Consider the following 15647-nt stretch of genomic DNA (forward strand, 5'->3'; position numbering starts at 1 on the left):
ACAATTACTTATCAAAACCTATCTTCACTAGAAGTATTCATACATTGAGTGTGTAAATCATTTTTCTAACATAAAAAAATGAAGCCTAAATGAATCACTTGTACTTTCCTTAGTAAGTGATAAAAGGTGCAAAAAAGTGGCCTTGTTATTGTTTGCACTCATAAAGTTCGTTTGCCCAATAAAAGGGGCAACATTCAACCTTTTAAGGTGCATAATACTTAAAGATTAAAGATGTTCAAATTTTTAACCTCAATTATATGGTTCAAATCTGCGCCCTATATGATGATTAATATAACTTATGCTACACCCATAAAGGTGCACAAATGGGTATAATTGCTCTCATTAGCACCCCTTATTGTACCAACCCCTAAGGTTCAAATTTGAATCCCGATTCTTAGTATGTTCATCAAACCATTTCAAGGTTGAAAGACTAGACCTCATTTGCCTTAAAATAAAATATTCTGTATAACTGTACCAACACCCCTGTCAAATATATTTGACAAAATCTGTAATGATAAAAATATATTTTTTTAAAGAAGGGACTTCAGTTGTTGTTTATACAAAATGTAAATATGAATTCATTCTCATCTGTTACTATATGAAAAATTTGGTATTCACTTTTTAACAGGTGACCCACACAAACGGTGAGAAGAGGTAAAGAGAGAAAGGGGCACAGCAACTGGAAGGAGAGGGAAGTCCAGACACTCTACCACTGTCTGCGATTGAATAAGGAATTTCTCTTTGGATCAGGGGGTCAAGCTTCTAGTATGAAGGTGAGTCTTTATATAAAGTTGTGTTTATTGAATATTCTACTTGTAAATACAAGTATACTACTGTACGGTAATATTTATTCTTGTCTAATTTATTATTCTTAAGAGCAGTTGCAAATGTGATGTCCTGTTCTAGTATTTTTCAAATATAAATCTCTTAAAATTCATCCACATCTTGTAATAAATACATCTTAATTTTACTCACAAAAATGGATATCATGAATCTCGTGAATTTTTATAGAAATTCAAGTTTTAATTGGCAACTGAGCCCTCTTAATATTTCAATTAATGATATTATTATGGAATGCATTCACAAAAATATGTAAGAGCAACAACAATGCAACTCGTCAAAGTGAAAACAAAATCTAGGAAGGCTATTGGATCCATACTATTGTAACAATTATTTTCCACTTAACTTTTGCAAGAGATTCAGATTCAGTTGATTTATATTTTTTATTAGAATCTCAACAAAGAGGCTAACAATGAGAGCTTAGAAGCATAAACGCAATTTAAGTGCATTTAAGAATAAATAGTAGTAGTAGAAGGGTATATTTTCATTTTCAAGTAACACCACATATGAAAATTTTTACAAATGACTTGATTGAAATTAAATATATTCTGACTTTAATTATAAGTATATAAAAAATGATATTCGAAAGCTATTTACCCAAGTTGTATTTAACATTCTATATTTTTTTTAATTATGTCTGTGATTGCAATCTCAAAAGGCTCTTTCATAATCTTTTAGAGATACATCATACATGTAAATGTATGTGAACACTTTACTGTTATCAAGTTGAGTTGCTAAAGTTGTTTTCACTGATTCTTCTTATTTCAGATTGTTCAAGAGTCAAGACTGTTGAAGAGGTGACGTCATGGACCTGGTAGCACCTGGCAAGGGAACTAAATTATATTACTGTTCACCCTCAAGTATCCTAAAAACGGTTTAAAAATTTGAACATTAACAAAAGTACTAATTTTCATTTTTTCAAAGATAATAATCATTATATTGACATTGTGGATATATTTTATGATTATCATAAAATTATTATAATGTTAATGATGATAGGTCATAATAATACAAATGAACAATAGGTAGAAAAGAAGACAACCAAGGAGGAAGAGAAGAAGAAAAAGAAGACGGCTGGAAGAGGAGAAAAGGAGAAGAATAAATTACAACACTGTGAGTTCCTCTTCATGATATTACAGAAATCTTCATCTCTTTTAAGTGGAAATATCTATGAATAATATAATATATAATGATATGAAAAATACATTTTATTTAAATCCATGTTCCACTTTTAATCATGTTTATAAAGTCATAGGACAGGTGACAAGATTAAATTGTTTCACAAATTTCTAGTGTGTATCTATTTTTAAAGTAATAAATTTACATAAAATGTCATTCTTTTTGCTTCATCTCTTTGTTGCTTTTATTGAATGGGGGGTGGGTATGGTCAAAATATGATTTGCCCCTCAGAACACACTTGTTTCCCTACTAAAAATAGTAATTAATATTTGTAGAAAATTGTAGGATTATTTTTATAAACTCTAAATATTGTCCCATGAATTGTCAAATTTGGAAAGTAATTGATTGAGGGCGAGAAATGAAAATGAGATAGATCTATGTAGAGATGCAAAGATTACACTGTATAAGTAAAAGTGAGAAAGCGGGGGCGAGGTGAATTAGAATGGGAGAAGGAAAATGAAAAAGTTTAAATGTGAAGGAGTCATTAACAGAGATAGAGAGATGTATAGAGAATTGGTTAGATAAATTTCGTGAATGATAGTGGCCTAATCTCGGAGGGAGATAATGAAAGCGATAAAAGGATAAAGTATTTTTTTTGGGGGGTTACATTTGATGAGAGAGAGATAGAAAGAAAATGGCCAGGTGCTCAAAGATGAATAAATATAAATGATTGGTGACTGAGGTATGGATTAAGGGATACAAGTGGTATGAACGTGTCCCAATTAAGGCACAAAGCCGTGATGAGTAGTGGCCCCTCATGTGCACTCCTCTTGGAATTTGGGCAATAAGTGAGCATATTCTAAAGTGGACCCCCCCCCCATCGCCCCATCTCTAATGGCCAGTTTTTGGCACGGATTAAACCCCGTCTCTTCTTTTTTTATTTAGGCTTGTTTATTTGTTTTTTTTTTCATGTCAAATATTTTCTTGAAGAAATTCCCCCATTGTGCTTCCACGTTTGTAACCCTCGCCGCAACTGCACTGTTCCATGACATGCTTATATAATACAAAATTGAAATTATATAGAAAAAATAATAATCATTGATTACAGGGATATATGCATGGTTGTCAATCGGTGTTCATGGTTTGGGGATGACTGACACAAATATTGTTCTCTGTGAAGAAGTTTTCTTTCAATTAGGGGCTTTGGAAATCTAAATTGTTATGGGGCAGACATGGCATAAAGGACGAAATTTATAAAAACTGCGAGCGAGCAAACATTTTAACTTTGTAATACAAAATCTAACTTTGTGATAGATGTTGATATGATATGAAATAGCATATATCGTATTTCACTTTTTTTCTTTTCCTTTCTTTTGTCAGACCAAATTTTTCATGATGCTACCTTTCTTTCTCCAACGAGACTATTAACTAAGCCTAGATGAATAATGCAAGCGGGAAGCTGCATCTGAGATTTTCGAAAAGAATTGGATGACCTATAAATTATCAATTTTGATGACCTTTCATATTTCCTTTTTCTTTCCTCTTTTAAATTACAATTCGTATTTCCTCTAGGCCTACCATTTTAGACTATGAACCTGAATAAAGAAAATTAACAAAGAAAAGGCGATATTAAAAAGGATGATGAAATGAACGAGGCACGTCCTATATGCACTTTGTTGCGGGGAAGGAAAATTAAACTAGAACTATCAATGAAGGTGATAAATACCCTTGCCCTTAGCCGTTACAAACTTACAATGGCAACAGTTTCAAACTATGAAAAAAATATGTCTTGCCCATCTTTACCCAAGACCTCCACGAGCAAGACATGAGCATAACTGATGAAGTAGTTTGAACCTCAAGATTTTGCCTAATTTTTGACACATATATTGTTACCATGGCAACACGATTCCGACACATTAAAAAATATGTCCTGCACATTTTTACCTCGAGACCAATGTGTGAGTCAAATTTCATGAGAATTGGTTTAAATCAACCAAGAAGCAGGAACCAATATATTTTTACCTAATTTAGGGCAAATAGTATGTGGTAACCATGGCAACATGATTTCCGACACACACAAAATATGTGTCTCTCACATCTTCACCTTAAACTCAATATGTAAACCAAATTTCATGAGAATTGGTTGAAAATTGATCTAGTAATTAAATCTGAAAGTTTTTTTACCAATTTTATGTCATATAATATGCCGTTACCATGGCAACATGATTTCTGACACACAAAATAGATTTTAAACCTACGGGAAGCAATTCAAATTCCAATACCAACGCCAACACTGGACTTGAAATCACCCAATGTATGTACCAAATTTCTTTTTAATCACATTTGAATTAAGCACAAAAGGGGCGATTCTCGACTGAAAGTCAGAGTTATTATCATCATTTTGGGAGGTAGGGTGGTGCTTGAAAAATATGTGGCGTTGATATAAATTATGTCATCATTCTAAGGAAAATGTCCTATCCTCAACGAAGTAAACACATTAACTATTATGCTTAGGCCTAGTTTTGCTTATAAAAATAAGGGAAAGATTTATGATTGTTCGTTTTTCAAATATTGAAAGAATACATCATATGCTATCCAATGACACAAAAATTATTTCGAAAGTCCAAGTAAAACTCAAAATATCATCAAATTACAGAGGGCATAATTATAGAAAATGATCGTAAAATTACCCTTAAGTCACTTATTGCAGAAAGCCGCCGTTTATGTCTTGATTTTAATCACGACATAAATTTATGTCATTCAAATGGATTTATGTCATGATTTTATGTCGCGATTTCAGACATAAAGCTTTATGCAACGGATTTATGTCATTATTTGTGTTTATGTCATGATTTATGCTATATGACGTAAATCGTGACATAAATCATGACATAAATCAATACATAAACTTTTATGCAACAGGGCCCAGGAACCATACAAAATTTGAAATTCATCCATTTTATATTACACAAATCCAAATCTTTAAATTCTAATAACTTTCTTCATCCTTAACAGATTTTCCTCAAACCTTAGGCAATATTTTTTATTATTTTTTCTGCTATTTTTACAACAATCTTTTCTTCAGGGTGAACTTCCCCTTTAAGATTGCTTCTGAAAAGGCTTCAAGCATCCCCATTAGACGTTAAACTGGTTTCCAATAAACTATTTTAAGGAAGTGGTGTGAACGGGATGTGTGTACAAGAGACTTAATGCACTGTGTGTGTCATGTGAATGTCACTTGTGAAGTGTGACTGGAGTTGAAATTGGCAGCCCACTGTACATTGTTACTCGAGACCAGGGATTCTCGAATGGTGGCGCACAAAGCCTTGTGGAGTGGGAGTGGTGCGTGGGAGCCGGTATGAAAAGGAACAAAACATGAGAAAATACAAGTTTGATCCACTAGTAACCTGGAATTGAGTTTTGATCATTTTGTTACAAAGGGAAAACAAAAAATTTGCTCTATTTGAAATTTATATCCTTATTGATTTCTTCGCATTTTGTGTAATCTAGCATTCGATTGCCCCTATTATTGAGGATCGATGGTATTTTTTTCTTATTCATCCTATTCTTGGTGTGTTCATGTATGACTAGTACAAAGACTATGTACATGTGTTAACATACATTTTTGAACAGTGATTTGAATAATAATAAGGATAACGTTTTATTCACCAAGGGAGGCCATTTTGGTTAGGGAACTGTAGTGGGCCCTGCGTATACATGTATGCCTATGTTATTACTACCCTTCTCCAATCGAAATGCTAAGCGCCAAGCAAGAAGGCACAAGGTCACGTTTTTATATTTGTTTTGGTATGACTCGGTTGGGGATCGAACCCACGACCTCTCATTCATGAGGCAGACGCTCTACCACTGAGTCGCAATGCCCGGTTTGCTTTCCAAATATGAACCTCATCAAGAACAAATACAGAAACATAATAAAAACATTCATTTGACCTGGTCACTAATCATTGTTTTTTTTTTAAATATATTATGTAGTATGTTGGCATTTGTATTTCTTCTGTTGATATAGAACCCTTCATGGCCATTTAAACTGCTCCATAGTCAAATGCTTCACCAACACAATATTTCGCTTGTTCGCATGCTGGATAGTGGAGCAATCCAGATTCTCAACAAAAAAATTGGAGCTCCAACAAGAGTTATTGAGAATGGCTGCTCTAGACGAACAAAGCGGGCAAAGAATTGATGTGCCATATCGTCAGCTCATTTCATCTCTGTTTGAAGTCGGTTTTGATATCTCCACCCACTCACTGGACACTAGGTCATTTGCAGTATTTTTGGTTTATTTTTCCATCTGCCCATTTGACCTTTAACAGGGTTGAAGATAAGAAATAAGAATTCTTGAGGAATTCATTAATCCCTGGAGTTCAAAAGTTTGCAGAACATGGGAATTGGGAGAGAAGAAAGAGGGGAAGGTCATTGTTTGGTAAGCTATTTTGAATCTGATCACGATCCACTCCTCTTCTTAATGCCTTTTACCTTTTACTATTGAGTCCATTTGTTAAATATGTATTAAGAGAGTGCTTGTGCCGTAATAGTTATAGATTCAGTGAAGTCCTAGTAGTTTTCTGCTTTCACCCAAGTCATTTTAATTACCTCTATTATTAACTTCTATTATTCTTATCATTTTCCCTTTACTTGTCCAATCTTTCTTGTGATTTTTTTTACTTGCACCCTAATGCATCAATTTAGGAATATCTCAGTTTCAGCGAGAAAATGTACCGATTATGGTTTTCCATTAACCTCTTCATTTTAATAGCAAATATGATGTGAATATTTCACACATAGATGAGCAAGAATGATTGAAATTGTAAAATCAAAACTAGGTTGCACAGAAAAATGGGTAGGGTTTTGATAATGATGCGACGACCTTGCTAAAGAATATGATGACTCATTAGTGTATCTTTTGTATTTTATGTCAAGTTTCTTTCTTTGATGTATAAATGAGAGTAGATTAGAATCACTTGTGAGTTTGTGCGCAAATTGTTTCTGTCATGCCTCAGCATTGTTTTTACCCTGGAATGCATGAAAAATTCATGAGGTACTTGGTTATTATAATTATTATGATTTGTTTGGTGTCACCTGTGCATGGGTCGCGAAAAACAAACTGAATCACTATAACCCGCAGGTTTCTCCTCCCTATATAACTGAATCGGGGAGTGTGGGTGGGCCACTACACCAGGATTTCCCCCTTCTCTAATACAAATAGTGCAGTGGGTTCTTAACATGCAAAGGTGGTGACTCTTCTCTACTCAGAGCCTCCATTTAACGTCCTATCTGAGGGACGGAGTGTTTTCCAATGTAACATAATCTGAAACCATGGAACAGGGGAGGGGCATATTTACACCCAACCCAAGCTTCAGTCATTAGCCCAAGGTGGACTCGAACCCACGATGTTTGTTTCTACTGCCAGATGCTTAAGGACTGAGCTAACTTGTCTTCAATCACAGCAGCGATTTTATTCTTACTATTAATGTACAATTTTTGATTGAAACATATTCAAATATGATGATATTTATCTCTAAAGATGAGTTTTCTTTTTTCACGGGATGCACTTTATGTAGTGCTCCATGTAGGAATATATATTTTTCAAGTCGGTTCTGAAATTGGCTATGTAAACAAGATCAGTTTGAGATGTGTGATGCCTTATTTTTGAAAGACTTAGATATATATTGTGTAATTGAAAATTCTGAGTTTCTTGTAAAGTATTTCAAAGCTGTGGTGAATTTTGAAAATCCAATTATTCAGGATATTTTCTATCTGATTCAGTAGCTTACGCTTCTTTATATCTCAGTATCAAGACCTTTATATGTATTTTCACAATGAATCTTAAAGGCCTCTTTAGTTTTGATAATTTTCCCAGAAATCCAATGTATTACTGATATAAGTGTGTGTTTTTTAAACTGCTATGGTCTGGATGATACAAATTATTTTAGTGTATATTTCTTCTGTATTTACATGGAAATTTATTTTGATTGGGCAACCAATTATTATGTAAATAATTCCATACATTTTTTTTTTAAATTTGATTTATTCAGTTTAAAACATAAAGACAATGTTGAGAAGGTCCAAGGACCAAAATGAACATGTTTGCAAAAATTACAACATAATTGGAGATGAAAATTAATTACTGAACATCTAACAAAGAAAGTATAAATGTATTCAGCAAGAAAGCTATTATCAACCTATCAACAAAAAGCCAGTATAAGAGTAAAATTATTATAGTTTATCAAATCATTTGCAGTATTATATGTTTTACTTGAGCAGACAAAATAAAACTATATACAGAAGAATATAATATATGATAAAGGAAATAGGTGGCAAACAAAAACATGATTCTAAGAGGTAGGCGGTTATTACAAGGTATTATATATATCGGTAACGTTATCGAAAATAAAAGAATTTAGGAAAGCTACAATTACAACATCAAAGGTGAAAAAAATGAAAAATACATGGAGGAATAATGCAGAAAATTTCCCAGTCTCATTTTGATAAAAACAATATTTCAGGTGTGAGATGGGTTGAGGATGTTATCTTTGTAGCTTTCTCATATGTGATCACTAAATTTGGTAAATAAATTTTCAAAAGGCCCATTTCAAAGAGAATATAAAATACATTACAGGGAGAGAGAGTGTTTAATAGAAAAAAATGTGTAAAGTGTTGTAAGAGATGTCACGGGACAGATCATACTAATTACTTTATTCACTAATAATCATACACCAAAAATATAAATTATTAAATTTCTTGACCACAAATCCCCAAGCATACACTTAGTAATTTTGAAAAGTGACATTTTAAAGGTAAATGCCAGTTGTGGTACATGTAATGATATCAAAATGAGTTCATACAGAATCCAGTGAAATGACCACCAAAGTGTCTGTATAAGTAAAAGATATGTGCCAAAGGATTCTGAAAGAAGTTATGTAATTGCCGAGAAATTAGCAAATAACCATGGGTATTGGGTCAAGTGTTGGGCCTGATATTCAAAGCAATGATAAGACACTGTCCCACATGCGCTTATCTGTGATCTTCAGTGTGAAAGTTTTTCAGGGTAGATTTCAAGATTTCACAAAGTTCATTTTATGTAACTGTACCAGATCTAGATCCTCGATGATATACTGACAATTAAGCCTGGTTTTACATACTTTCTCATAAAATCAGTGTTTACTGCAACTACTGGTATTTCTCTTTAATCTCAAAGATGTGCTCAGTCATGCTTGACTTGACATATTAATCTTGTTTTCACACAGAAGTTAGTCAATTAGTGCCACAACTTTCTTGCCTAAATTTTATGCTAAAATTACAGTTTATCAAAAGTTATGGAATTTTTTAAAAGGGGAGGGGCTCTACTTTTTTATGTGCTGTAATATATTGTTTGTTATATTTAAGTTTTGTGTTAGCTTGGTTTCCTATGTAGCTTTTGATGATTTGATAAATATATATCAAATGCCCTCATCAAATCTTAAAAAAATGTCTTTTCTGATCATTTCAATCACTTTGGTAAAAGTTAAGGCTTTGAAGTTGTCCCCCACTTGGTTATTTGCGACGTCTTATGCAAGCAGCTTCCTCATATATCATGTAAAAAATCAATTGAAATTTGATTGTACCTTCTGTATATCAACAGACAATTTCACACAGTCCACTCCTGAAAGAAAAAAATGAAATTACCACTAAAAAAAATGACATTTATGCATTTTACAATACATATGGGGCAGCTGCTCGCTTATGATGTCACACATCAATAACTTAAAAATTCTAATAATCTTTAATGAATTTTCTTCAAACCACCAATATTTTTTCTGGTAATTTTACAACAAACTTTTTGTCAGGGCGAACTTCCCCTCTAAACTCTCAGGACCGTGATATGTCTTGGAAGTCAACAAAGGATTTAACAGTTTTTGTGCTTATTGATATTTAAAGGGAATATATGTACTTTTGAAGTTGGACAAATCTAAGGTTTAGTCATTATGGTTTTTGATGGATGATGCTCATGCATTATAAATATTTGTATGAATTTATTCAAGAGCCAAAACTAGTCTCGTTCTCTGACGTTTGCTGTGGGTGGTAGGAAGTTACATTTAGGGAGAGACAGGAAATGATTGTTTTCTGGAAAATCATAGAACTTCATATATGAACAAATAAGGCCATTGTGCACTTGGCAATCTGCTTCCTGATTTTGCAAGAAAATGCCTAATTCGATGCAAATATTGGGACAAGGAACATCTTACTGTTCAAAGTTTTAAATCATAATATACTTTAGTAAGAATAAAAGCGAATTAAATATCTAGTCATAATGATGTCATAGCAATAATATGATTGGCTAGTATTTAAAACCAATCTGACCTACATGTATACTCCAAAATAAATGCAATCATCCGAAATTGTTATATTAATATACGGACAGATAATTTGACCCCAATTAAACCCTTCGCAATGATAAATCACCCGGTATGGATAATAATTTTACTCCGAACCTTTTGAAAATGTGCTCGAATTCAATTTCCCCTGTTTGGTGCAAGTCATTTGACCATTCTTTGTCTCTTGGTCAATTACCAAAGTTCTGGAAGCAGGCTGTTTCCCCAATACACAAATCTGAATATTGTTTACTTACATGTAACTCAAACCAACATGGCGTTGTTAAAGGTAACTGTGTATTTCCCAACTGCTAAATCTTACAAACTATTGGTTACTTATCCCTGATGTACCATCTCCCCCTCCCCCCCGAGATTGATGCGATATTTCTCGATTTCCAAAAGGCCTTCGACCTAATGCCTGATGATGTTTTACTACAAAAGCTAAATTCAAGGTATTTCATTTCAAGATCATTATGGAATTGGATAAGGTCTCATGCAATAGGGAGCAAAGGGTCATTCACAGAGGTGCAGTATCATCTTGGTTCCTTGTTTTATCAGGTGTCCCACATGGAAGTGTGCTGGGGCCGACCCTATTTAATCTATTGACGACATCTCCACTCAAACTATATTGCCAATTGTACTATTTTTCGATGATACACTTATTTATAAACCCATCTCGAATAACCATGATATCCTGATTCTCCAACATGAGCTGGACAAAGTCATTGAATGGTGTGCAATTAATGAAATGTGAATAAAAAAAGGACGAAGGTAATGTACATTACATGCGCTAGGCATCCCGATATTCTCAATTTATGCCCTTGAGGAGACTATAATCAAACCAGTTTTTTATTCAAATATCTAGGTGTTGTTTTCGAAAACAATAAGCTCACGTTGCATAACCCACAAATACACATGTCATAAAGCAAAACATATGCTAGGCTTTGATTTGATAACGGGCGTGTTTTGGTCTAGTGGTTCTGACTCTCGCCTTTTAAACAGAAGGTCGTGGGTTCGAATCCTAACCTTGGCGTGACTTCCTTCAGCAAGAAATTTATCCACTCTGTGCTGCACTCGACCCAGGTGAGGTGAATGGGTACCCGGCAGGATTAATTCCTTGCATGCACTGAGCGCCGGTGATGGTAGCTCCAGTTTAATCCGGGGTAATAAAAGCAGCGCTTTGTATCCTCAGGCAAAAGGCGCTTTATAAATACAGTAATTATTATTTTTCGGTCACTAGCACCTCACACAATATTTTCTATCTATAAATCCTTCATAGGCCCGATACTAGAAAATGGTCAGCCAGTCTGGCATCTGCGCACACAACTTCTGATAAATAAAATTGAAACAATACAGCGTCGAGCTACCAGAATTGCCAGAAAGGCGCCGACAAGTGTGCTATGATGACCGACTGCCGCTCTTAAATTTGCAGTGTTTTCATTCTCGCTGTAAATATTGCCTTATCTCTTATGCTGTGAAGTCATTGTTCCATTTAATTAAATGTGTTGGGCGTGCCATTTTTGTACATACTCCCCAACTGATGAGGCGAGTTTCGTCCACCTCCATGTGCGTATTCAGCAGTTGCATTGTTAGGCAATCAGTGCATTTCTGATGTTACTGGGATGAGCCTCCTGAGTCCTTGTGCACAGGGATAGTTGAGACTTCCTTATCGAGATGGCTTGTAGCACTTGGGCTTTTGCTGTTACCTCCGCCAGCGCCCGATTTAAATGAGTTGTTTAATGTTTAATCACTTCAAAGTTAAGTCTTAATGAGTTTGATTTAAGTATTATTATACCATTTTGGGTGTGTTTTACAATTCCTTTGACTGTGTCACTTTTTCTTTTCCTTTCCCACCCACCCTCTCTCCCAACCTCTCCCTTTCTCTCTCTTTGTCACCTTCAGTTTTCTTCTCATTCCCCTCGTCATTTCCACTAATTTTCATTGTCTAGTAATTATGAATTCATTTAAAAAATGCCCATTTGTTTATATTGTTTTTGGTTTTCAGGATGTCATGGGTTTTTTTCACTCAATGTCTAATTTCAGAATGTTTCAACTTTTGGGTTTCTGTATCCCTTTTGAATTTGAATTTTTTGTTAACTCTCGAGGGGGTACGGTTATCACTTCTCTTTGCCCATAATTTGTCCATAGTTTTATATTATCACATATTGTTGTCGATCAATCATGTCGCATGCCACACCCCTTTGTATCACTAGTACTTTGTTATTGTTTAGTTATCAATATATATTGTAAATTAACCATTGGAATTGGGAGGCTATATGCCACATTGATTCAGTTAATTTTTTTTCTGTCCCTGGTGCTCCAGTGGTTGATATTTCTTATTTTGTATTGTACTGAAATATATTTGTATTGTTTGCCGAATAAATATTAATAATAATAATATAAAGATACCTTTTATTCACATTTAAAAGAGAAAAGCGAAATTTTCAAAATCCAATCGTGGAACCAGACGTTAGGTATTCGGTGGTCTTTAATCTGATTAATGAGCCTCAGACCAGGGCTCCCTTAACACAAAGGTTAGCGATTAATCGCTAATTTGTCAGACTACCTAGCAAAATGTGCATGTACATGTAAAAGTGATCTTAATAGGCCATTTTATTAAGCAATTAATGGCAAACCTTTGTGTTACGGGACCCAGGTGGTACATGTACCTATCTTGTGTATTTCTTAAGAACTAGCAGGGGGTGACCCCATGCTACTGAATTGTTTTGCACGCCTATTCCTTTTTCTTTCAGCATTGCATTATTGGAAGACTTCATCCAGCTATGTGTAGACGAGCAGGATATCACTAAAGCCTTAGTAAGTTTTATGAATTCCTCTTGGGATTTCCTCCAACCTTTTTTACAAATTCACATTCATTTACCCTTCATCCTCTTCAAGTACCCTGTGTTTAAATCCTCCCATGTCTGAATATCTGTAATTTCTTCTCCCTGTTTAAAAAAATATATAATTCGATATTGATCTTCTTGCTTCTCCACCCCAAAATTTCACTAGGAAAATATAATTTTCTGTTTACGGTGATGTCTAATTGAAATTTGTATTACTGTATGAGGATCCAAGTTTGATCACCTTCTGGTTAGGTGGGGGTTTTATGAATTAATGAGAACTTCATTTTTTAGTGTAGAGTGCCCTTAACCCTAAATCTCCCGGGGTATTTTGATTCTTGTCATTCCCGGGGGGAGGGGCCATTATGTTCCCCCCTTAAGATCTCGGCCGCCGATCGCGCGAGCGATGCAAACATTTGCACGCTGGTAGTGTGCGATGTAATCTACAAGGATGTATGGTAAAATTTTCCAAAATAATGAGATTTTATTTTATATGAATTAATTATGCTAATTTATGCATAAATCATACTTTTTGCTCTAATTCACTAAATAAAGCTCCTAGAATGCTAATTTTTGGTAAAAATTTTCTTTGTAGCATTCTTAACAATCATAATTCAAAAAACTTTGGTTTGGAAATAAATTTCTTATGTATTTTATTGTTTTATGAATGTCTTATGTATTTCTTTGTTTTTTACTTTTTGTTTTTTATTGTATAATTCTGATCGTAAACAAGGCAAAATTAATTAAGTTTAATCAGTAAAAGTAGAAATAATGATACATTTATGAATTTTGGCTAAATACGCAATTTGCATTGGATTTGTACATGAAATCACATTTATGAGCAATTTTGGGTCTGACATGCACTTGCATAATGTTGCGTAATGTCGTAACCGCGTACCCGGGCGTCACAACTTTGGTCTCAAAATTTGCGCGAGACTCGAATGTAAAAAGTCAGTGAGCTGCGAGGTGAAAAAATTTCACGCAGCGGATATATCGCGAAAAATTGTTGAGGGGGGGGGCCATTATGCCCCCCCCCCGGGAGAATTAGGGTTTTAAAAGATGTAGGATAGCTCTGTTGAACCTTGATTAAAGCTTATTCCCATTTATTTCTCATCTGTATATACAACACACACATACATATATATGTTTTATTTTGACTGAAAACTGAATAATATTTGTTGATACATGGTAAAAGGTAAATGAGTAAATTATTGATTTGATCCATGCAGGGTTGCGTAAGGTTGGCCGTAGGAAGCGGATTACCAGGATCTGTTGGGTTAGCTGACAGCATCAGAACAAATCTCAAGCTTAACAGTCAACAAAGGTAAACTTCCTCAACCTCTGCAACTTCTATGTGAAGATGGAAATAAATCTTCTTATTCTCCGTGTTTTATATTTCTCATTTCTCTAACTATGAATCATATATGGAGATGATAAATGTGCTATGCATCCATTTGATTTTATGAATAGGAAGTCCTGAATTACATTGTATCTTTGGAAAACTTTTTATAAAAATAGCCGTAGAAAGGTTTAATTTTTATTTTTATGTTGGTTTGCAAAAACAAATGCCTTTTTTTGACGAAAATGAGACTGCCATAAAATAGTCAATGTGAATCTTTGGTTCACACACAGTTCATACTTATGTTGTAATAATTATGTGTTGTTCATGAATATTTCTTTATAAAATGTTATTATTTTCTTATCCCTTTATTTCATGTTATTAAATGTTCCTATTTCACAAAAAGTTACTTTATGAAAAAGACTTTGGATACTTTCCTCATATAATTTTATTCTTTGTTCAGTGGAGAATGCAGTTGTTAATTTTACTCCCAAACTATTTTTGAAAGCTTTGTGTAGTTTTTATCAAAAGAACTGAAAATTTGATAACATACGTGATTACGTGGAGTTCAGTGTAAATCTCAGCTCTAGTTATTTTTATTTTATTGATCACAACTTTATATCTATATTTATAATCATCATACTTTCAAGCCAAATTGTTATGCTTTTCTCTTTCATCTGCAGTCCTACCTGTCATATTTGTGGTTCTCACATTTAAATTCAATGTAACTTTGATACTTCACCCTTTCGCATTTTCAAATATGTTTCCGCTTTTTTTATTCTAGGAAACTATTGGAGGATATAATGATCGAGGAGGATATGTTATGAAGCCCAGGTTTTTGACCATACCCATCTTACAAAGAGTTACGATTGATCCAATAAATTGTAAATCCATGGAAATCCATCAGTGTCTTAATTTTTTCTACTGGAAATTTGCAAAATGTCCTCGTTAAAAGGAGAACACACCAAATTGTCAAGAAATCAATGAATTCATTAATATACATTCATATCAAGAAAAAATTTCAACAAACATGCATTTTATATGTTGACTTTGCTGGCTTTCCATAGTTGCGATTGATTGGATCAATCACAACTCTTTCTAAGACAGGCCCCGGTTGTGGAATAAGTTATCTACTTG

At 33.9% G+C, this 15647-nt stretch overlaps 1 protein-coding gene across 1 annotated transcript in view; it reads left to right on the forward strand.

The window, feature by feature from the left end:
- LOC121425018 (pentatricopeptide repeat domain-containing protein 3, mitochondrial-like) overlaps positions 1–15427 on the forward strand; it is a 51492-nt gene extending 36065 nt beyond the window's left edge. The window contains exons 22-24 of the mRNA XM_041620951.1: positions 13082–13145; positions 14401–14495; positions 15295–15427. Coding sequence (XP_041476885.1) covers positions 13082–13145; positions 14401–14495; positions 15295–15337 — 202 coding nt within the window. The 3' untranslated portion in view covers positions 15338–15427. The remainder of the gene's footprint in view (positions 1–13081; positions 13146–14400; positions 14496–15294) is intronic.
- Positions 15428–15647: the final 220 nt, after the last annotated feature.

Source organism: Lytechinus variegatus, chromosome 12 (genome assembly GCF_018143015.1).
Source record: "Lytechinus variegatus isolate NC3 chromosome 12, Lvar_3.0, whole genome shotgun sequence".
Taxonomy (NCBI): domain Eukaryota; kingdom Metazoa; phylum Echinodermata; class Echinoidea; order Temnopleuroida; family Toxopneustidae; genus Lytechinus; species Lytechinus variegatus.